The sequence below is a fragment of the Esox lucius genome, chromosome 5, assembly GCF_011004845.1.
Source record: "Esox lucius isolate fEsoLuc1 chromosome 5, fEsoLuc1.pri, whole genome shotgun sequence".
Lineage (NCBI taxonomy): Eukaryota > Metazoa > Chordata > Actinopteri > Esociformes > Esocidae > Esox > Esox lucius.
The window spans coordinates 24866063-24891212 of NC_047573.1; the positions used below are offsets into that span (position 1 = coordinate 24866063).

The window sequence follows — 25150 nt, forward strand, 5'->3', positions numbered from 1 at the left end:
TTTGTGTTTCAACTAACAATTAAATCGAACCCAAATGTCCTTGGAAAAGGTGTGTATGTTATGGGGAGAGGATGTGCTTTTCTAAACATATGGTGACACACAAATCCTTGTCCCTGTTTGCTTCTGAAGGAGAGGCCTTTCCGACCCAACAGAGGAGTAGGTCAGTGAAGGGAAGTGCGTGCACATGCATGCGTGTGCACATGTGACAAATGCAAAGGGTTTCATCTCCGTGTTGCCTGGAAATCTTTAATTGACGATTACCGGATTTAAGGCACTGGCAACCCTAAATTCCTCAGAACTGCTTTGAACGTGTACAGTCTCACACAATGATCTCAAAAAGCACAAATGTCAGAGGATGTAGTGTCATAGCTTGCTGGATATGGCACTGAGTTGAATAGATAAGGGTTTTTCCTGGCTCATAATTAGTCAAAGTGGTACCCCAACCCCCACTTAGCCGCGCTCCACCGGACGCCCCTTGGTGATACACTATATATAATATCTGTGTACACACTTAATAAATACAACTATTATAGTGTTATATCTGCCCTGTTGCCAATGCCTAGTAGGGCAGCTAATGCACACTACAGTGTCCTCCCTAAGAGCAACCAAAATACAAACAATGTATCTATTCTTTACATAGTAACATGTTACACATTTTATTAGGTTATTTAGGTTTTTATCATGTGTTTTCTGTTCTCTTCTGCCTGACTACTAGACATTTTATTGGATTTAAATGCATCCAGCCTATAGTTTCCCTTTGGCTTTTTTAATAAGGCCTACAAACACATTGGCTCCACAATGCTTCTAGCATACAGAGCATATTATTCCCTCTTTATTATAATGTCTGAGCTACCTGACAACATTTTGCCATTGAGCATCATAACTATGTTTCTTAGAAGATCTAGGATTTGCATTAAATCATAAAAGGAACCAGGCAAGCCTGGTTCAGCCGGCCCGCAATTAAAAGGGATACATGTTGTTGTCTTGACTGGATTCAAACCCAGGTCTCCCACGTGAGAGGCTGTGCCTTTAACCACTACGCCATGATGCTATACGTTTGCCCAGTGTCGGTTTAGCATCCTCAACATTAGGTAATGTTGTCATGCATTAACATCATGCCAAGTTTTAATATTTTGCTAAACACCATTAAGCATTTTGTTTAACTGACTAACGTTTCTTATTAAGTTTAACTCCACCACAAATAGCATCTTTAAAATGTATGGCTTTTGCCACTGGCCATTTTAAAAGCTTATTAGTCAGTAATAGGCTTACTGGTATCTACTAACGTACTACTTGGAATAATCATATGATTTGAGGAATTGCTAGTGAAACTGAAAACAAACTTTACACTGCCAAAGGTATTTCATTTCATGGTTTAAAAAAAACGTCAGTTTTTCTTTCATTCATGAATGACATTGATACAATAACTATCAATATAGGTGACAATAACTGACTTTTTCATCAAGTGAAAGGATGAGAGAATTGTGGAAACCCATACTGTTTTACTGATCTAGCCTACTGTTTTGATCTAGCCTATATTATCCCAAAAAACATGCATGGGTGAGTACTTTGAAAATCCACCAGAAATAGTCGCCATATAACCGTAAACAGTTTTATTTTTTGCTTACTGTAACGTAGCTACTGAAGGTTGTAGCCAGCAAAGTTTTTGTCTATCCTGAACAAATCCTAATGCATAATTTGTTTTTACTGTGACGAGATTCGAACGCGGACCTATTGGTTGCAGGTACTGTCTCTAACCACTAAGCTACTTAGCAAGAGTCAGTCAGTCAGTCAGTCTAGTGCAGTGCAGTGGTCTCTTATTTTTTTTCCAGAGCTGTATAATGTCATTGGGGACAGTTGCCTACCCTAAGGTTAATCGCCTTTTCACCAGTCTTCTTTGTCCGTCTCGCGAACTATTGAAAAAAGAAATATATTATACTAGAAGTCATTTGAAATGGTAACAAATGTTATGCAGATTGGATGTAGTTTAGGCGTTAAGTTTTATGGAAATGTTTTTACATGCTTGGGGGTAAAAGAAAACTAGGATCGTTACTCATCTCCGAACATGTTAGGACATGAATTCCGAGAACTGCTCAAATACTATTTTTTCTATACCACCATCTACACATCTGGCAACACTGCCAATATGGGGGAAAAAATCCTCCTACGGTCACATTCGCTGCAGTATATCGCTGGTTATTCAGCGTATATGAGCGCAAAATTATGTTTTACCATGTTGACACAGAGGTGGTGCGAGATTTTGTGAAGGCGGCCGCCTTTGAATTTTATATGCAGGAAAATCCGTTTTCGGTCGCATACCCGACCGAAACGCGTTGATCGTAACGTGTTGCCTATGAGGATCGGACCGGGTCGCATTCATATACAGGTGCTGGTCATAAAATTAGAAAATCATCAAAAAGTTGATTCATTTCAGTAATTCCATTCAAAAAGTGAAACTTGTATAATGTATATATTCATTCCACACAGACTGATATATTTCAAGTGTTTATTTCTTTTAATTTTGATGATTATAACTGACAACTAATGAAAACCCCAAATTCAGTATCTCCGAAAATTAGAATATTACTTAAGACCAATACAAAAAAAATATTTTTAGAAATGTTGGCCAACTGAAAAGTATGAGCATGTACAGCACTCAATACTTAGTTGGGGCTCCTTTTGCCTGAAGTACTGCAGCAATGCGGCGTGGCATGGAGTCGATCAGTCTGTGGCACTGTTCTGGTGTTATGAGAGCCCAGGTTGCTCGGATAGTGGCCTTCAGCTCTTCTGCATTGTTGGGTCTGGCGTATCGCATCTTCCTCTTCACAATACCCCATAGATTTTCTATTGGGTTAAGGTCAGGCGAGTTTGCTGGCCAATTAAGAACAGGGATACCATGGTCCTTAAACAAGGTAGTGGTATCTTTGGCACTGTGGGCTGGTGCCAAGTCCTGTTGGAAAATGAAATCTGCATCTCTATAAAGTTGGTCAGCAGCAAGAAGCATGAAGTGCTCTAAAACTTCCTGGTCGATGGCTGCGTTGACCTTGGACCTCAGAAAACACAGTGGACCAACACCAGCAGATGACATGGCACCCCAAACCATCACTGACTGTGGAAACTTTACACTGGACTTCAAGCAACGTGGATTGTGTGCCTCTCCTCTCTTCCTCCAGACTCTGGGACCTTGATTTCCAAAGGAAATGCAAAATTTACTTTCATCAGAGGACATAACTTTGGACCACTCAGCAGCAGTTCAGTCCTTTTTGTCTTTAGCTCAGGCGAGATGCTTCTGACGCTGTGTCTTGTTCAAGAGTGGCTTGACACAAGGAATGCGACAGCTGAAACCCATGTCTTGCATACGTCTGTGCGTGGTGGTTCTTGAAGCACTGACTCCAGCTGCAATCCACTCTTTGTGAATCTCCCCCACATTTTTGAATGGGTTTTGTTTCACAGTCCTCTCCAGGGTGCGGTTATCCCTATTGCTTGTACACTTTTTTCTACCACATATTTTCCTTCCCTTCACCTCTTTATTAATGTGGTTGGACACAGTGCTATATGAACAGCCAGCCTCTTTAGCAATGACCTTTTGTGTCTTGCCCTCCTTGTGCAAGGTGTCAATGGTCGTTTTTTGGACAGCTGTCAAGTCAGCAGTCTTCCCCATGATTGTGTAGCCTACAGAACTAGACTGAGAGACCATTTAAAGGCCTTTGCAGGTGTTTTGAGTTAATTAGCTGATTAGAGTGTGCCAACAGGTGTCTTCAATATTGAACCTTTTCACAATTTTCAAATTTTCTGAGATACTGAATTTGGGATTTTCATTAGTTGTCAGTTATAATCATCAACATTAAAAGAAATAAACACTTGAAATATATCAGTCTGTGTGGAATGAATATATACATTATACAAGTTTCACTTTTTGAATGGAATTACTGAAATAAATCAACTTTTTGATGATATTCTAATTTTATGACCAGCACCTGTACAATGTGCTATTTGGGGACACAAAACTGTGGGGGTAGGACATTTCTACTTGAAGGGGCAATGCCCCCTCTTGCCCTCCCTGTGGAATCTTTGTAGATGTGATAACAGCTTCAGTAAGTTCCAAATGACCAGCTATGTTTACCGAAGATACCTTTTACAAACGATCGCCAACAGAGGCATTGTGTTCGATTCTCACATATCTCCACCCACAGGATGATGCACTTCCTGTTCTATGTGTGACCAGTAACCTGAACATCTCCTCTTTCCATCTGCATGGAAATTGCCTTTGTAATGCCAAACACTTTTAACCATTCTTATAATAGATCAAAATATGAGATTTCTGAACATAGCCAAGACCATGTGTTCCCAAGTTAATGAGGCCAGTGTGATGTGCTAATTATTCATGAGGGGGGTGTGGGCCTTTTCATGTTTAAATTTAAAATACTTATTATTAAAAATTTATTTGCAGTGTTTAATATCAATAACAACATAAATCTGCAGTGATTTTCAGCTAGGGACAATAAGGAATGACTAGCTAGATTAGCTGGACCTCAACTTTTCAACCTAATAAGACATTCATAGTCTTCCTGATTTTTTTTTACTTGCTGTTTCTCTCTGAGACATACTCAAACAGTATGTCTTACTGATGCAGTGTGTCGGATACAGTATATCAGGTACAGTGTGAAATGTCTCCGCACAGAAATGTCTCCAAACCCCCAGTATTTCCTGTCATTCATGATGTCCTTGACTCCAGATGACAGGGTTATCGCTCCATGTGAATACAAGCTTTTACTTTATTTCCATTGCGATCATCCATCTATTTAAAGGGGTGACGTTTCATCTTTTCCGTTTCAGAGGCAGACAAAACACTTAAGGAAGTCTCCAGAAGCTCTGTTTGACTGATTAATTATGGCATTGCTCACCATTAAAGGGATTGTTGTAGTCACCTCTGGCAAGTTTTGTCTCTATTTGGCAGAGATACACTACCGTTCGAAGCTTTGGGGTCACTTAGAAATTGCCTTGTTTTCCATTAAAGCATATGTGAAATTAGTTTGAATAGGAAATAAAGCAAAATGAATGGGAAATGATTGTGTCCTTCAAACTTTGCTTTTATCAAAGAATCCTCCATTTGCTGCAATTACAGCCTTGAAGACCTTTAGCATTTTAGTTGTCAATTTGTTGAGGTGATCTGAAGAGATTTCACCCCATGCTTCCTGAAGCACCTCTGTCAAGTTGGATTGGCTTGATTGGCACTTCTTACGTACCATATGGTCAAGCTGCTCCCACAACAGCTCAATAGGGTTGAGATCCAATGACTGTGCTGACCACTCCATTATAGACAGAATACCAGCTGACTGCTTCTTCCCTAAATAGTTCTTGCATAGTTGGAGCTGTGCTTTGGGTGATTTTCCTGCCGTAGAAGGAAATTGGCTCCAATCAAGTGCTGTCCACAGGGTATTGCATGGTGTTGCAAAATGGAGAGAGAGCCTTCTTCAAGATCTCTAATACCCTGTACAAATCTCCCACTTCACCACCACCAAAGCACCCCCAGACCATCATATTGCCTCCACCACAGATGGCGTAAAGCACTCCAGCATCTTTTCATTTTGTCTGCTTCTCACAAATGTTCTTTGTTATATAATCACCTCAAACTTATATTCCTCTGTCCATAACACTTCTTTGTCAGTCTGAGATATGGCTTTATCTTTGTAACTCTGCCTGGAAGGCCAGCATACCGGAGTCGCCTCTTCAGTGTTGATGTTGAGACTGGTGTTTTGGGGGTACTTTTTATTGAAGCTTCCAGTTGAGGACCTGTGAGGCGTCTGTTTCTCAAATTAGACAGCTTAATGTATTTGTCCTCTTGCTCAATTGTGCACCCTGACCTCCCACTCCCCTTTCTATTCTGCTTAGAGACAGTTTGAACTGTTTTGTGAAAGCACTAGTAGCTTAATTGAACCATAGCAAATCTGAATTGCGGTCTTTGACCAAAATAATCCATCACCCGGGATAAAACTCTTTTGAATTTCAGTGAAGCCAGATAAGCAATTTGTAGACACCACAAAACAGAACATTATTATCCCAATCATTAAAATTATTTTTTTTAAATCTCTGCTTTGCTTGATTTGGTTACAGCTGATCATTATATACGGAATTGTCTGAGGCAACTCGTATTGTTACTGTATATCATCTGCATTTCGGGAATAAAGTAAAGGCGCTATAACCTGGTCTAACTCCCTTGCCTCACTAAATAGATATCATGTAATTTTTGAAGACAACAATGTAATCCCACACCAATGTCCTTTCAATCTCTCATGTACAATGCAAAGTATTCAGACCTCTTTACTGTTATTGACTTTATAATGAATTACATTTTTTGCCATCAATCTGCACATAATACCCCATAGTATGACATTCTAGTATGACATAACATCTGATATCATTCTAGTAAGACAAAATGTTGATAACATTCTAATATGACACTACACTTGATATCATTTTAGTGTGACATCATTTAATATGATGCTAGTAACATTTGACATCATTCTAGCACCTGCTTCAATTGAGCCTCATGCTTACACTGCTTTTCGGAAATAGACATAATTGATTAGATTACATTAATATGTTTGCAATAAATCTATGCACAGTACCCCATAATGACAAAGCAAAAACATCTTTTTTTTTAAATGTGTGCCAGTTTATTAAAATAAAATGGAAAATGTCATGTAAATAAGTATTCCCACACTTTGTTCGGTGCTTTATAGAATTGCATTTGGCAATGATTACAGCTTTGTGTCTTCTTGGGTATACTACCAGCATTGCACACCTGGATTTGGGCAGTTTCTACCGTTCTTCCTGTAGATTGTCGCATGCTCTGTCATTGGTAGCGTTGGTGAACTTCAATATGCAGGTCTAAACACAATTGTTCAATAGAGTTTTTGTCCAGGCTTTGGCTTGGCCACTCAGACATTCCCAGACTTGACCAGAAGCCTGTCCAGTGTTGTCTTGGCATGTCAGAGGTCCAGTACCCTCTGGATAGGGTTTCTTGTTCAAGGACCTCTGAAATTTGCTTTGTTCACCCTTCCCTTAATCCTCATGAGTCTCCTAGTCCCTGCCGCTAAGAGGCATCCCCATTGCATGATTCTTCCACCACGATGCTTCACCATAGCAATGGTAGTAGCCAGGTGATGAGTGGTACCTTGTTTACACCAGACATATCGGTTAGCATTCAGGCCTAATAGTTTGATTTTGGTCTCATCACACCAGATAATAGTTTTCCTCATGTGCTCAGAGTGTATCCTGTAGCATGTCATATGCCTTTTACTCAGGAATATCTTCCATCTAGCCCAGGGGTGTCCAAACCATTCCACAGAGGGCTGTGTATCTGCAGGTTTTTGATTTTTCCTATAAATTGGTTCCCACTTCACACCTACACAACCATGTGAGGGTAGAAACTAACCAATTAATAACGTAATTAGTCAATCAAGTACAAGGAGAGAGCAAAAACCTGCAGACACATGGCCCTCCGTGGAATCGTTTGAACACCCCTGATCTAGCTGCTCTACCATAGAGGTCTGATTGATGAAGTGCAGCAGATATGGTTGACCTTCTGGCATGTTCTCCCATCTCTGCAGAGGAACTCTGATGGTCAGTTAGAGTAGCTATTGGTTTCTTGGTCATTTTCCTTAACAAAGACTTCTTGCCTAGTTTCTTAGCTGGATGGACATTTTCACAAGGACTCTTGGTTGGTTCCAAACGTGTTCAATTTCACAATGATGGAGCCCACTGTGCTTCTGAGATGTTCAGTGCTTTAGCAATGTTTTAGTGCCTTACCCAGATATGTATTGACACAATTATATCTCTGAGGTCTATGGAGAGTTTCTTGGACTACATGGCTTTTGCTATGACATGCCCTGTGAGGTGCTGGAATTTATACAGAGAGGTGTGTGCCTTTTGAAATCATGTTTAATCAATTGAATTTGCCACAGATGGTCTCAACTTCTAGAGACATATAGTGGATTATTAAAGGACAAAGGAAGTAACTGAGCTGTAGGTTTCATTGCAAAGGGTCTACTTATGTATATTTCAGTTTTTTAGTTTCAATAAATTAAATAAAAAAACTTTTGCTTTGTCATTGTGAGGTATTATGTGTAGATGGATGACCAAAATGGATTTAATAAATGTGTTTGTGGAGAAAATGAAGGGGTCTGAATACTTTCCAAACGCACCATGTACAGTACTGTAAATAGTGTTTTGTATGGGAGTTTTATGGGAGTTTTTTCATTTTTAATATTGTGGTCCCACAAATGCCAGAATGTATTTGAATTTTATGCATCAAAAACAATTAAGGAAATTTAAAAACAACACCATAAATGATTACATTTGTACTATTTATTATTATTGTCATGCACACTCACTGTTTGCCTTCAGGGATTACTCCATAAAGCTTTATGATATAATAGCAATATAATATCAATAGTTTAATACTGTATAAAATTAATTTAAGTACATGTACCACAAGCGAGCTTTTTATCGAAAGGAAAGCATCCCTATCAAAATTCAATCAAAGGATTTTGGGATGTATGTCTGTTGGGCAAATATGAAATCATCAAACATTTTCCATGTGAATGATTGTCCTGAGGTCTGTGAATCAAAATATTTGGGCAAATATTACACTTTCAAGACAATTCTGTTGTCAATTAGTTTTTCATGCATTACACAACTGCCCTTGACAGTCTATTATCTGCACTTGACAATCTGTGTAGAGATATGGTATCAAATATTCAACTTCAGTGACATTTTGGATGAATTAGGTGGAATTAACGTGAGTTAACTCTGGAGTAAAAAGCTAAATCGCTTTTCATAACCTAACTTGCTTTTAATATTAAGAATAATATAAACAATATGCAGGAAGTATATGTTATTACATAAGTGCACAAAGAATGAACAAAACATGTCAAGATCCAGCTTGATCTCTTCCTAAGCAGGGTGTTTTCAGGGAGACTTGCTGAGGAAATGCTATTTCAAATTCTAGGTCAGACAAACTTTGAAGAAACCTCAGAGTAATTGGCATGTCTACTGCAACAATACATTCACTACAGTTTAGGATTTTCTTTGTTAGCTGGTGGTTTAATGAAGAAAATATCCTTTCAGAAACAGGCAAAACATTTGCCCCATTAATAATAGTCCATGATAGCCGTGAGGTGAAAATATGATGAGTTGTATACCAGGGAAAGCATGTTAGTGCAGCACCGGAAGAGCCACAAAAAATATATAGGTGTCTTCTGTTTCCCTGAAGCACCTGCTTGGCTGATAATACGTGGAGACATTGTCAGTTCTTCAGCCTGTCCAGTAGTTGTTATTGCCGTTTAATGGACATGACTCGCGGGGGTGTTCAACAGGGTGACTCCACGTAGTCGTTGTCGAGACGGGGGTGGAAGTTTGACGCTAGCGAACGGCTGATGACGATGACGCGCGGCGTGAGGCAGTCGTCGCGCCGGTGCAGGATGTTCCAGATGAGCATGGCGGCGGCCAGCGTGGCCAACAGGCAGGCGGCGATGTCGATGTAGCACGAGTAGGACAGGTGCGTGTACGGGCCGATCCGATAGAATGTCACCAAGCCAATCACTAGCACAAAACCTGGGAGGGGAAAGATGAATTCAAAATCACTCAGTGTCAAAAAACCCATTGTCCATCAAACCAGAGATTGACAAATCCTCAACTGTCTCTATGCCTTTTAGTTTTCATCCAGCTCAAATTAATCTATTGCATTTCTTGAACTTATTGAAGGACAGATGTAGTATCTCATCAACTACATATGTCTTAATGATTCATTCCAGGCAGCATTTACAGTGTCTGTTAATCAGTTACAATGAGGAAGGGCAGTACGAATCAATGGCGTATGATATGGCCAGGATTACCGTAAGAAACCACATGACCCATGGCCCAAATAACTGCATGAATAGTATTTTCACATGACAGTTTGAGCATTTTATCATCATGCAGCGTATTGGTCTGCTGTGCTTAGGTTTGGTTATGAATTGGTTACAACGTAAACAACATGACGATTTTACCGCTGTCTTCCCAACCAACCCCTTTGCGATGCAAAGTATAATGAGTCACTCAACAGATTGATCACCAGCCTATATCGCCAAGTGATTCCGGGTGCCAGTCAGTATTTCAACAATAACATTCATTTGGGAATATCCGATGAACGGTTGTTATAAATAAAGGCACCAGAAATACTTGGAAAAGGGGATGTTCGCCTGTTAGGATATGAATCAGTTTCCTGTGACAGGCCAGAAAGCCAGTGCCAACACTGAACTAGCGTTATTTAAATGTTGTGTGAGAGCTTGGGTGTATTTGGCTATCTCTGAATGCATGATTCCGATCCATAAGCTTTTCTTTGTTTATCCGAGGATGTTGGGAGTTCATTTTATGTGCCGGTGTGTGTGTGTCTTGAACGTGAAGGCGTGTCTGCATTTTAGTTGCGTGCAAATGTTTATCTGTCAGCCTGTCTCTGTTTGTTTAACCTGCCTTAATTCTTTTCGAAGAAACCATAAAGCCCCTCTCCTCCCCTGTCCCCTGGCTCCAGACTTGATGGGCTGTGTGAACCGTTTTTTTTCTTGGCTCGGTCGAATCTCTCTGGCTTCCTTCCTCTTCTTCCTCTTTCCATCCTTCCTTCCTTCCCTGTTCCCCACACCCTCCGTTTCAGGTTAGCATACGGGTAGCGACACTATCCGTCAAGCAGTCGAAGACCTTTCTGAAAGGCACTGATCATTCTTCTCTCATCCTTCTAAAGAGTTTGTCCTGGAGGTTACCTCCGCTCACTGCTTGTCCTTTAAGTTGATGTCCGAATAATCATCGTCCTTGAACTGAAATGAGTGACCATGCCTGGACGGCTATGAACTCTTCAATTAATGAAGAATGATTGGTATGTTAACCAGCCCACTAAATGCCTTCAGTTCAGTCTGTGGTGCACTCGACTGTGCTGCGAGGTCACCCCCAGGACTAAGAGGTCCCAGTGCTCGAATTCCTCGACTTGCCACATTTGACTTGCCTTTCTCTTCCTCCAGAAAAGAAGCACATATTTCCCTCGTTATTGTTCTTCTTGGAAGTGGCTTTGCCCCGTTGTATAGGGGAGACACAATAGCCAAGGACACAGCTTGGGCGTAGCGCCAGCTGTGCCCGCTGCACGTCCCATAGACCCCCCCCCCTCCCCCGATTTGAAAGAAAAAACTGTGAACGTGCATCTGAAACCCACTTGAATCTCGGACCCTTCACCTTTGATGCCCAGACCCCACCCCATTCCATCACGCATTCCTCAGCCTGATGGTCTCTAGGGGGGTGAATACAGGCCGGTGTTACTTCCAGCCAAGGCTCAGACCTGCTGCTGATACCAGTGTTGAGATATCACTGAATGGAATATTGTTATCCCAACGTCTGCATGTGATAGCTGAGGTTTTTGGCACATCTGAAAATGAAAACAGAGCATTCTTTCCCTTGAAATTGGCTGCTGGTAAAAATAACTTCCATTCACAACAGAGAGAGAGAGAGAGAGAGAGAGAGAGAGAGAGAGAGGCCCATTCACTGGCTGTCAGTGGGGGAGGAGAGAAATGAGGGATGAATTACTGAGCTGAGGAGGTCGCCTGAATTTACTCAAACTCAGGAAATTACACTTGGGTCTAGATGAAGTAAAGGCAATGAGGACTGAGAACAACTGAACCTGCTGATTCGTGATTTACCAAAGGCTGCTGTTGTCTTTGAATTACTATTGAATTGGTCCATATAATCGCTCTTGTTTCATAGTAAAAATTGTAACTGCTAAATATGCTGATGAAGAGCCTCTTGAACACTGACAGTTAGAAACCATTGGGCAAAAAAAATTTATTTGAACCCCCAAAATATATAAACCAAAAAGATGAGGGGGCGTAGATCACAGAAACTGCATTAGAGTGCTTAAGCACAGAAAATGTGCTTATATTCAGGGGTTTTCATCACGATAAACATTTTTAGCAACGAAAGCACACCAACTATTATTATTCCTAATGCCATTCTGTTCGCCCACCAGTTTAATATGGCCTGTGTATGTGCTACACAAACACCTGCCCCCAACAACACCTGCCCACAATACTCCTGTACTCATTACAACACATGGAAGTTTACTTCACACTGTTATACAGAGTACTGTAAGATACTGCTAAATTAAATGAAGGAAAAAAAACATACGTTTAGTTTTTAGATAACTTGACCCATACTTATATCAACATAATCACACACACATAAATCTGTCTTACACTTATAGCTCTCCCCCTTCCCTTTTCTCACTCACACACACACACACACACACACACTCACACACACACACACCTGTACCTCAATCTGCTCCCAAAAATGAAGGCACCAAGACATGTTCTATAAGATATGTTAGGATACATCAGGGTGCAGACTTGGGGCAGTGGTAAGAAATTATTTTGGAAGAGTGGTGTGGTCGGAGATAGTGGACCACTATTTGATAACTAGTTTTAAGCCTTAAGTACCCTTTTTTGTATAACCTTAACCCAAACCTTTATCCTAACCTTAATCCCAGGACTGCAATGCCTAACCTTAATCATAACCTAACGTTAAAATGTTCTCTAACTTTACCCAAATTGTAACCTTAACCTTAATCCCAGTATTGTAATGGCTAACCTTAACCCTAACCTTACTTTTTTCCTTTTCTAACCTTAGCTTTAATCCCAGTATTGTAATGCCTTACCTTAACCATAACCTAACCTTTTTTTTCCCTTTTTCCTTAACCCCCCCAACCTTATCAGAAGTACTGTAATACCTGACCATCTATTTAATTTGGTACATATCAAGTTGTAGTGTACCTTAACGTAACATAACATATCAAGTTGTAGTGTACCCTAATGTAATATTGCATATCAAGTTGTAGTGTATCCTAATGTAACATAGCATATTAAGTTATTGTGTACCCTAACATAACATATCAAGTTGTAGTGTACCCTAACATAACATAACATATCAAGTTGTAGTGTACCCTAACGTAACATCAAGTTGTAGTGTACCCTAACGTAACATCAAGTTGTAGTGTACCCTGATGTAATATAGCATATCAAGTTGTAGTGTACCCTAATGTAATATAGCATATCAAGTTGTAGTGTACCCTAACGTAACATAACATATCAAGTTGTAGTGTACCCTAACGTAACATAACATATCAAGTTGTAGTGTACCCTGATGTAATATAGCATATCAAGTTGTAGTGTATCCTAATGTAACATAGCATATCAAGTTGTAGTGTACCCTGATGTAATATAGCATATCAAGTTGTAGTGTATCCTAATGTAACATAACATATCAAGTTGTAGTGTACCCTAACGTAACATAACATATCAAGTTGTAGTGTACCTTAACGTAACATAACATATTAAGTTGTAGAGTACCCTAATGTAATATAGCATATCAAGTTGTAGTGTATCCTAATGTTACATAGCATATTAAGTTATAGTGTACCCTAACATAACATATCAAGTTGTAGTGTACCCTAACGTAACATAACATATCAAGTTGTAGTTTACCCTAATGTAACATAGCATATCAAGTTGTAGTGTACCCTAATGTAACATAGCATATCAAGTTGTAGTGTACCCTAACGTACATAACATATCAAGTTGTAGTGTACCCTAACGTACATAGCATATCAAGTTGTAGTGTACCCTAACGTACATAACATATCAAGTTGTAGTGTACCCTAATGTAATATAGCATATCAAGTTGTAGTGTACCCTAACGTAACATAACATATCAAGTTGTAGTGTACCCTGATGTAATATAGCATATCAAGTTGTAGTGTATCCTAATGTAACATAGCATATCAAGTTGTAGTGTACCCTGATGTAATATAGCATATCAAGTTGTAGTGTATCCTAATGTAACATAGCATATTAAGTTATTGTGTACCCTAACATAACATATCAAGTTGTAGTGTACCCTAACATAACATAACATATCAAGTTGTAGTGTACCCTAACGTAACATCAAGTTGTAGTGTACCCTAACGTAACATAACATATCAAGTTGTAGTGTACCCTAACGTAACATAACATATCAAGTTGTAGTGTACCCTGATGTAATATAGCATATCAAGTTGTAGTGTACCCTAACGTAACATAACATATCAAGTTGTAGTGTACCCTAACGTAACATAACATATCAAGTTGTAGTGTACCCTGATGTAATATAGCATATCAAGTTGTAGTGTATCCTAATGTAACATAGCATATCAAGTTGTAGTGTACCCTGATGTAATATAGCATATCAAGTTGTAGTGTATCCTAATGTAACATAACATATCAAGTTGTAGTGTACCCTAACGTAACATAACATATCAAGTTGTAGTGTACCCTAACTTAACATCAAGTTGTAGTGTACCCTAACGTAACATATCAAATTGTAGTGTACCCTAACGTAACATATCAAGTTGTAGTGTACCCTAACGTAACATAACATATCAAGTTGTAGTGTACCCTAACGTAACGTAACATATCAAGTTGTAGTGTACCCTAACGTAACATAACATATCAAGTTGTAGTGTACTCTAACGTAACGTAACATATCAAGTTGTAGTGTACCCTAAAGTAACATAGCATATCAAGTTGTAGTGTACCCTAACGTAACATATCAAGTTGTAGTGTACCCTAAAGTAACATAGCATATCAAGTTGTAGTGTACCCTAACATAACATAACATATCAAGTTGTAGTGTACCCTAATGTAATATAGCATATCAAGTTGTAGTGTATCCTAATGTTACATAGCATATTAAGTTATAGTGTACCCTAACATAACATATCAAGTTGTAGTGTACCCTAACGTAACATAACATATCAAGTTGTAGTTTACCCTAATGTAACATAGCATATCAAGTTGTAGTTTACCCTAATGTAACATAGCATATCAAGTTGTAGTGTATCCTAATGTAACATAGCGTATTAAGTTATAGTGTACCCTAACATAACATATCAAGTTGTAGTGTACCTTAACGTAACATAACATATCAAGTTGTAGTTTACCCTAACGTAACATAACATTAAGTTGTAGTGTACCCTAATGTAATATAGCATATCATGTTGTAGTGTACCCTAATGTAATATAGCATATCAAGTTGTAGTGTACCCTAATGTAATATAGCATATCAAGTTGTAGTGTACCCTAACGTAACATTACATATCATACGAATTAGACTGAAACAGATTCACATATAATAGGTTCCATATTCCTCTGAGACCAGGTGGATTAGGTGAATAAAATATTGTGTATTTAGCAGGCTTCTTTCTTCTGATAAATCTTGCACTTATAAATAAAGCCTAGTCATGCGCCACCATCCAAATGTACTCACATCTGGTTGATGTTAGTTTTATTCCCTGGGAAATATTATATCAACTGCCTTGAAGTCCTTAACCAGTCATATATTTTCAGCTGACTCTTGTTGACCTAATATGGTGATGTCTTTGGATACTGGCTTATGAGGAAAAAGGAAGATAGCATTTTTCCGACAGCGTGTATTTTTAGCTGGGGGAAAGAGGCTAGATTTGTGTGTGTCTGTCCGACTCATTAGTCATGCTACCATCCTTACTAATGTCAACATTTGTGGACTGCGTGTTTTTTTTTTTTTAATGGCTACCAATGACCACCCTTGATGTGAGAACAGAGTAACGGAAGATTATATTCACACACATTTCTTCTGCCGTTGTTGAGCATCTCACACTTTTGAGGAGACATGTCCTTGCGTGACAAACAATAGTTTGGCTCAGCAGGCCCTTTTGGGAAGGGGAATCTGTGATTATTTGGGTGGGTCCTATCTGAGACGTTCAGATGAAAGGCCTGGCGATGCCTGCTGAAGAGGCTAGCGTTTTATCTCATGTCGAGAGGGGTCCCTTTATTTGCCCCCGTTCCTGGACATTCTGTAAACACGAGCATAAAAGCTAAACCAAGCTTATCTGGACGGCAGCTGTTCCCACCCCCAGCGCTGTGTGCGAAAAGAACGTTTTTGTACCGACCAACCCAGCACAAAAGTGTACACGCGCGCGCACACCCTCAGTCCATGTCGAACTGTCTTTGGTGTCCACCCCCCCCCCACCCCCTTCCTCTGGGTTTGCATAACAGGTAGTCGCAGGCATTTCCTCGTCCTGAGCAGGGATATCCTGGCGCCCGACAGTCGCTCCCCAACTTGTTGCAGCTCCGGCTGGGCCACCAGCCTGTCCGACCGCCAGCTATATATAGCCGTCGGACCCTTGGATGCTGCGTCTGTTGTGCCACAATACTGACCGGGTCTGACATCCATAAACAAACTGTGAACGCTTCCCCCCACCCCCCCCCCCCCCCAAACATGAACACCGGGAAAGTGCCATGCCCACACAGGCACACGGCCCTCTGGTATAGATGAGGGAGGAGTCTCGGTTCACCCCCCCCCCCCCCCCCCCCCCACTCCCACCATCTCCTTGCTATTCCTAGTTGATTTTCTCTGTAATTGACCTTCCAGGACAGTTCTGAATGATAACAACTGCTAGTTTTTTCTGGTTTTTCATCTCATTCCGAAACCCCCTCTTCTCACATACATGTTTAGACGTTTTGAATGTATTTATTAATTTTATCCTCTTGCCACTCAAAGCTGGTTTCTTGATTGTGTTTTGCAGGGAACGAGGGACATTTATGTTTCTTAGCTGCGCACTGTTGCCATTTTTAGATTGTAGGAACATTCAGCAAAAGAAACTAAAAATGTAAAAGCGATGAACCAAAGAACATTTCACCACTGAACTGGAGAGTTAGACACTTGCTCGTTCACTTCAAATTCCCTACTGTTCTGCTTGCCGTGTCATTTAGTATCTTGGTTTGTGCAGTAGGTGATTTGTTGTGGTTTAGTCACTTATGTTAGTGCATGTAGGTGTCTGCAGGTCTTAACATGTTGTTAGTGTATTAGTGTCTCTGTAGGGTTTGGTACCTGGGTGCCATGTGCACCACTAGCTTTCTGTAAAGCCTGCTAAGTTAATTGCATTGACCTGGGGTTTCAAGTCTCAATCAGACTGATTAGAATTATAACCAGAAGTACTCTGTAAGTCTGATGCTGAGACCACTAGTATATGGTTATCTAGACCATTATTTCTCAAACTTTCTTTTGCCAGGAAATTATAAGCTATGGTCCTGTTTAATCCTTGTAGGATTTCTTACATCTTACATCGCACCTCATACCTGACAAATTTGACAGTTAGACACAGTTGTCAATCTCCTACACTGCAAACAATCATCCTTGGCAGCTAAAGACACCAAAATAGACTACAAGCCCTTATATATTACACTGTACCCCAGGTTCTGCTGTTGCTGCATTAAAGCCACATTCTTGATTTTGTGATTCTTGGTGAAACACTACATTACATGCCCAGATCCCAGACTGTGTCTTTAACGTAGTTGGTGTGGTACTCACTGGCCAACTGGAAGAGAGCTGCGATGGCCTCCTCCCACCACTGTGAGTCCTGGGTGATGAAGGGCAGCTCCATCAGGCCCAGGAGGAAGATCAACTGACCGGCCGTCAGCGCCACCGTGGCCATCAGATTACAAGCCCGCATCATGTCAAACTGCACTGGGGGGCAGAGAGATTCTATGAATATGCCGAATTGAAAGTTCATGTGATGATGCCTGTTCGTATCCGAGCACAATGTTTCATACAAGAATGATTTTAAATATTTTGTCATACAAGAATGATATCTAATGTTTTGTCATACTAGTATGATATGAAAATGTTTTGTCATACTAGAACGATATAAAATGTTTTGTAAAACTGGAATGTTATCAAATGTTTTGTAATACTGGAATGATTGTAAATGTTTTGTCATACTAGAACGATATCAAATGTTAACATGCTAGAATATCAGATGCTGTCCTGCTAGAATCTTATCAAATGTTGTCATACCAGAATGATCATCTTTCTGTTTAGCCTTTTATAAGACTCCCCAAAGAAGACCTTGAAGTGGATAGCTTAACAAAATGATTTCCGGACAATTTTATAGGAGCTCTGGGAGTTATATTGACGTGCATGCTATCCTTCCTCATCGGTGTATGTCAGAAATCCATCCAATACTGCCTAGATGGCCATTTGTTTTCATTGAATGAGGTTCCCTAGACCAGCTTGTTAAGCATTACACTCCTCAGCTGTCAACAGCTGATGTTGGGGTCAAGGTCTTGCTTCCTCTGATTTTCAGATACAGGCCTATAGTGTTGGTCTTTCCATACAAACTATCGATACATGCACATGTATTGGGGTAACTGTGGACTGTTTGTACGGAAAGAAGAACACGCATGAAACACAAATGCACTTACATTTGACGGTGCTCCGGGACTCCTGGTAGCCCACGTACTCTGAGCCCCAACCCAGGGCCTCACACGCCTTCTGGGCCCCCTGACCCCTTCGTCCAACCCCGGTTTCGTCCCGGCCCCTCTCTCCCCCCACTGTGACGGGGCACATCCTCCAGAGTCCCACGCTGCGCTTGCGGCCATCCTCCAGGGCCTGCAGCACCCAGCTGGGGGTGAAGGCCGCCACATTGTTGAGGACCAGGGACAGCAGGGCCACCGCGACCGCCGCCGCCACCAGCCGCTGCACGGCCATGCGCCGCTGGCCGCCCGCCACCTCTGCCGCCGCTCCCTCCCCGGCCTCTACCTCCCCCTCCTCGTCCCTACGCTCGTCTCCCGCGCTGCCCTGCCTGTCCCGGGCGCTCAGGGACCCCCGGATCTCCTCCTCCACCTCCTCCACCGCCGGTCAGCAAGCAGGCTGATGCCTTAGCCCCGGGGTGGTCAGGCCGCTGAAGAAAGATCGACGGGAACGTGTCGTTGGCTCAGCTAAAGAACATCTCCGTTCATCGTCATTGAGTTTCTCGAGGCACGGGGAGGGCGACGCGTCGGTTCAGCCTTCCTCCTCGGAGTGCACAGTGGGCAGGCGTGGGTTAATCCGGCAGGCACCGAGGTCCATTCCACTGGCTCCGGTGACTGGCAGCAGTTGAACTCGCTCTCAAACCTCCCTCTGCTATTCCCTCTTGCACTCTGTGTTTTCCACTTCTTCTCTCACCTCTTTCCTCTGCTCCTCTCACTGGTACTTGTTACGACCTCTCCGTCGATCCTCCGCGACGATTTCAGGCACTTCTGTGTGTGGGCGTCTGTCTCCGTTCTTTTCTTTTCTTCTTCAGACTCCACAGGGATGGCGGGGGAGTGGAGAGGCAGAGCAGCGCAACAGAGCTGATCCTCTGGATCGTGTTACTAAGGGCCAGTCTCTCACTGACGGCTCACTGAGGGAAGGGCTCCGTTATCTGGCTGCAAAAGCTCTAGTTTACTTCTGACTCTCTCTCTCTGTCTCTCTCTCTCTCTGTCTCTCTCTCTGTCTCTCTCTCTGTCTCTCTCTCTGTCTCTCTGTCTATCTCTCGCCCTCTCTGGGAAGAGGTGGTGCTCCTGGTCCAAGAAAGGGGAGTTGGTTCGGGGTGGGAGATATCCCTCTATGGCTGCAACTGTCCGGACCAGAAATCCCCCTCCCTCGCTCTTCTGTGTGTGGGAATGCACAAGTGTTTAAGCCCTAGGAGTCCCCTACTGTAGCTGCTTTAGGTCCTGTTCTCTGTCTCTCTGTCGCTGCCTCTCTCTGTGTGTGTGTGTCTGACAACCAAAACACCCTGGCCCCCTCAGACCAGCAACAGAACAGGATACATTTCCTGAAAGGAAAATGGAGAGGGGGGGGGGCATAAGGCAGAACCTCTCTGTCCTTCTTTCTTCTTTACCCTCACTCTGTCTGTCTTTACCTCTGCTCTCTCTTTCTCTCTGTGCCACAAAACCTTTGTGTCTACTAAGATAAGGTGCCTGACTCTGAAACCTCCGTGGAAGACATTTATTCAGAGGTGGACAGACCTGGAGATACGAGGGGCTGTTTCTCTAGGCTTTCTGAGCATAGAGGGCAGACGTACGACTGCCAGTGCAATGCTACATAAACGTGGGTCTTCGCGAGGCGAGCTTAGCCTCCTTTTCCCCTGCCAGTGAGTCCCAGGGCCCCTAAAGATTCCGGGAATTTCCTGTAGCCCAACCTTAATAAACAGCCCACATCTGTATCAGCCGAAGAGGGACTGGGGAGGTGGGAGGGGGTGCACAAATAGGACCCAGATGGGAGTGGAATCTAAAATGGGGGTTGAGGTTGATGTAGATTAGAGGGAGAATGTGAGAACGTGTGTGTCTGAATATGTGCATGTGTCTGTTAAGTTGGATTTCCCTGCAGTCGCTCACATGTTTAATTCACCGTAACAAACATTCCTTCCCTGCTTGGCCTCCTGCCCTGTGCTCCAGATCTGCAGTCCCACTTAGATCCACGCTGCCATCCTGAGATCACCCAGCACATATATACAGGGAGAGATTGGGTTCATGTTTAATTGGATTTCTTTGCAAAATTTTAAGCCAAGAACACATTCTTATTTACAGCAACGGCCTGGGAGCAATTAGTCAGAGACAGAACGACGGGGAAATTGACAGCTTGGTATTAGAGCCAGCGACTTTTCATTTACTGGCCTCGTTCTGAAATAGTTTACAACATTTCATTTCTTCCAATTCCTCATTAAACTTTTTTATGTTTCCGTGTTTTGCCTTTAAAGAAAACACAAACGGGTATCACCCACCTGTTTATTCCTCCCTGCAGTGAGGCAGTATGGGAGAACATGGCGAGGATGTGTGTGAAGAACCAGCGTCTGGACGTGGCGCGGGTGTGCCTGGGCAACATGGGCAACGCCAGGGCAGCGCGGGCACTTCGTGAGGCTGAAGCAGAGCCTGAGCTGGAGGCCAGGGTGGCAGTACTGGCCCTGCAACTGGGCATGCTGGTGAGTAAACCTACTGCACACAAGGTGGTCCCAGCAGATGGTTGTCTTGCTTGCTTTTTGGTGAAGGGTCAGCCCACAGACTATTAGTATCTCTGGGATTACCTTGCAGTATGTTCAATTACAGAGTACTTTTCTCTTCAGTCATTACATGTTGTGTGTGGGGGCGTTGTATTGTATTCTGTCCTAAACCGGGGCCACATTTTCCCGCTGGGGGGCACAGGATGATGCCGAGAAGCTGTATAAGAGCTGCGGCCGCTTCGACCTCCTTAACAAGTTGTACCAGGCGTCTGGCAAGTGGCCTCAGGCATTGGAGACAGCGGAGACCCACGACAGGATCCACCTCAGGACGACCTACTACAGCTACGCCAAACACCTGGAGGCCATCGGAGACAAGGGCCTGGCCCTCATATTGTAAGAGCCAACATAACGCCAATGCAGGCTGACTTCAAGGCTTGAAGTCCAACAGTGAATAGTGTAGTAGTTAAAAAGCTCCAGCGTTTCTCATGTGTATGAAAGGTACTATAAATTATAAAGGCACTATAAATTATAAATGCATGTTATCTTCATTGATTTTCGTGTATTATATCTACAAGGATGTGTCTCTTATTTTTGGAGTATGGGTAGATCACAGTATCATAAGAACATCATTCTTGTCATTATTCTGAATCTACTTTTCGGCTGAATATGTGTTTCCCTGTGTGTTTTCTAACCGTTCTGTCTCTGTTTTAGCTATGAGAGGTCTGACACCCACCGGTTCGAGGTACCCAGGATGCTTCTGGATGACGCACAGTCACTGGAGTTTTATGTTAACAAAAAGAAGGACAAGTACGTCTGGGAATGCTGTGCTGGTTTTGTTCTGTCCCCAAGGCAGGCTATGAATCAGTTTGATTTATTCAATCCTGCAAAGCAGCATTTTTTAAACTATGGGTTGGGACCCAAAGTGGTCCCTGGGCATACTAGAGGTGGGTCACGAGTAAGGCAAATACATCTATAATCACACAATGTTGTTTTTATTTTGGTATGGGAAGACAGTACATGTTTCATTTGTCTCAGGCTCAAAAAGGATAATGCTGTAGAACACATCAATTCCATATTTTCTTCAATGCTTTTCATTTAGGAACATTTTGACATTCTGAATTGACCCCAAACTCTGGTCCTGTGGGACTGATACTTGGGAACTGAGGGACTGGTAGTCCCGTGTTTGACATGCAGTCTTCCCTGTTGATCCAGAAACATCTATAAGTGGTGGGCCCAGTACCTGGAGAGCCAGTCAGATATGGAGTCAGCTCTGCGCTACTATGAGTATGCACAGGACTTCCTTTCGCTGGTTCGTGTGCACTGCTACCTTGGGAACATTCAGAAGGTAAAACATTAGTTTTCTTAGCTAAGGGGAACATTTATGATGTAGCGCACACAAAAGTTGCCAATTGGAAGTAGAGAAATGACCAGTTTTTACTCCAAAGGGATGTTGAAAAACATGCTTATGCAGGAGCCTAAAAACGATCATCTACACAATCTAACCTCAATATCCAATGACAACGCGGCATTTTCTGACAGGCGTCGGAGATAGCCAATGACACAGGGAACCGCGCTGCCTCGTACCACCTAGCCCGACAGTATGAGAGTCAGGAGGAGATCAAACAGTCTGTCCACTTCTACACACGCGCCCAGGCCTACAACAACGCCATCCGCCTCTGCAAGGTAACGCATGCACCTTAACAAACACGTTGGACCTTCTCCATTCCCCTGTCTTCCATGAACGGAGCAGGAAATGAATGACTTGAAATGAAAGCCTTGTTTTTTTCCAGGTTAATAGGATTCATTTTGCGTCATTGATTTGATGGTTGTAGTCAAAGACTATTATCTGTGGGCCATTCTTGACTGTCCGTGTTTCTTCTTGTTCAGGAGAACGGCCTGGATGACCAGCTTTTGAATCTGGCCCTCCTCAGTAACCCGGAGGACATGATGGAGGCTGCCTGTTACTACGAGGAGAAGGGCTCCCATATGGACCGTGCTGTCATGCTCTACCACAAGGTCAGCGCTGTACCCAGGGTCTAAACTCTACCCTGTCCCGGCACTCCAGTGGTAGCTCATTTTCAAAGACTACCTTATAACTTCACAGCCCCCCCTCCGTTGTCTCCATTAACTAATGCTTGCTATGTTGTTGTTTATTGTTTATGTTGTCTTTCCAGCACTGACTTTTGCTGATAACCCATTCACTTAGTAGAATGAGCTACCACTGAGTTCTGTGTTTGTACCGCCTAGCTATTTTGTGATGTATGCTCTAACTGTAAATCACTATTGATAAGAGTGTCTCCTGAATGGCTAAAATGTCAGACATGTAATTCCACAAGAGGGCGTTAGCTCACTGTTCATTTAGAAGGAACACAATGGCTTCAGAGTACGTTTGATGGATAAACTCACATTAACCACACATTTGAACACGTACAACATGTATCACTGGGTGTTCCTAATATTTTCTCTCAGGCTGGTCATTTCTCCAAGGCTCTGGAGCTGGCCTTCGCCACGGAGCAGTTCACAGCGCTGCAGCTCATAGCAGAGGACCTGGATGAGACATCTGACCCGGCCCTGCTGTCCCGCTGCTCCGACTTCTTCATCAAACACGGCCATTATGAGAAAGCAGTGGAGCTGCTGTTGGCAGCAAAGAAGGTACTGTACCCCCGTGTCATCTCGGGTTCACGTGTCCAAGGTACTGTACCCCCATGTCATCTCGGGTTCCCGTGTCCAAGGTACTGAACCCCCATGTCATCTCGGGTCCACATGTCCAAGGTACTGTACCCCCATGTCACCTCTGGTTCATGTGTCCAAGGTACTGTACCCCCATGTCACCTCTGGTTCACATGTCCAAGGTACTGTACCCCCATGTCACCTCTGGTTCACATGTCCAAGGTACTGTACCCCCATGTCATCTCGGGTTCACATGTCCAAGGTACTGTACCCCCATGTCACCTCTGGTTCACATGTCCAAGGTACTGTACCCCCATGTCACCTCTGGTTCACATGTCCAAGGTACTGTACCCCCATGTCACCTCTGGTTCACATGTCCAAGGTACTGTACCCCCATGTCACCTCTGGTTCACATGTCCAAGGTACTGTACCCCCATGTCACCTCTGGTTCACATGTCCAAGGTACTGTACCACCATGTCATCTCTGGTTCACGTGTCGCAGGGAGCCGTACATATACATGTATCCACTGCTTGTGCACTGCTTGTCACCTAAAATCTTCTACCGCTAAAACTCCTCTTGCATTAGCTCAAAGGTACTGCTCTACCAAACTATAAACAGTATCCAAAATAATTCATTCATTTCACGCCAAGGATTACACATGATTTGATGTATGCGTACACATACTGTAACCTGGGTGTGTGTGTTGTGTTTAACCCCAGTACCACGAGGCCCTGCAGCTGTGTCTGGACCAGAGCTTGACCATCACAGAGGAACTGGCCGAGAGTATGACCGTCACCAAGGAGTCCAAGGACCTCTCGGAGGAGGCTCGCAAGGAGCTGCTGGAGAGAATCGCTGACTGCTGCATGCGCCAGGGCAACTATCACCTGGCCACCAAGAAATACACCCAGGCTGGCAACAAGTTAAGGGTGAGGAAACTCCGGTCAAACGTGGCATCCACTCCTAATAGTCCTCCTTGTCTCTTGTTGTTCTTCGTCTCCTCTTTCCTCCATCTCACTGAGCTGAGGAATCTTCTTCAGACAACAGTGACTCAATTATACACATGTTCATTAAAAGTCCCACTTTAGTCATTATAATGGAAGGTTGTAGTATGTATTGATTATTTTTATCCACGTAGCACCAATTTCTGTACTGTATTTTGTACTTTAGCGTTGTTGGGTTTACGCAGGTGTGCTTGTTTGTTACACATGAACAAACAATACAGTGTTTCACTGTAAGTAGCTATTGCATTAGGTTTGTTCAGTTTTGTTTACACAGTACTGCTCATGTCTACAGGCTATGCGGGCACTACTGAAGTCAGGGGACACCGAGAAGATTGTGTTCTTTGCTGGCGTGTCGCGTCAGAAGGAGATCTACATCATGGCTGCCAACTACCTGCAGTCTCTCGACTGGCGGAAAGATCCAGAAATCATGAAGAACATTATTAGCTTTTACACCAAAGGCAGGGCACCGGACCTGTTGGCGGGCTTCTATGAAGCCTGTGCCCAGGTAGGGATCTGTACCTCATGATATTGACATTTTAAAAGGTATTTTAAAGGTGTTTATAAGTTTTAATGTCAGCCTGGTTA

General features: G+C 42.7%; 2 protein-coding genes across 3 annotated transcripts in view; one reads left to right on the plus strand and one right to left on the minus strand.

Annotated features, from left to right (window-relative positions):
- The window catches only part of ift140 (intraflagellar transport 140 homolog (Chlamydomonas)), a 43898-nt gene that overhangs the window by 16031 nt on the left and 2717 nt on the right, over positions 1-25150 (plus strand). For both annotated transcript variants that reach the window (XM_034292245.1, XM_013133822.4), the window contains 9 exons: positions 20698-20875; positions 21096-21286; positions 21605-21700; positions 22106-22238; positions 22433-22576; positions 22781-22909; positions 23363-23545; positions 24284-24490; positions 24858-25070. In XM_034292245.1, the coding sequence (XP_034148136.1) occupies positions 20698-20875; positions 21096-21286; positions 21605-21700; positions 22106-22238; positions 22433-22576; positions 22781-22909; positions 23363-23545; positions 24284-24490; positions 24858-25070 (1474 nt within the window). The remainder of the gene's footprint in view (positions 1-20697; positions 20876-21095; positions 21287-21604; positions 21701-22105; positions 22239-22432; positions 22577-22780; positions 22910-23362; positions 23546-24283; positions 24491-24857; positions 25071-25150) is intronic.
- tmem204 (transmembrane protein 204) lies at positions 8683-19617 on the minus strand. Its single transcript, XM_010888809.5, has 3 exons — positions 18357-19617; positions 17464-17619; positions 8683-9618 (listed from the first exon to the last, which is right to left on the minus strand). Exons 1-3 carry the CDS (start codon positions 18640-18642, stop codon positions 9374-9376), a joined length of 687 nt encoding a protein of 228 aa, XP_010887111.1. The 5' UTR covers positions 18643-19617; the 3' UTR covers positions 8683-9373.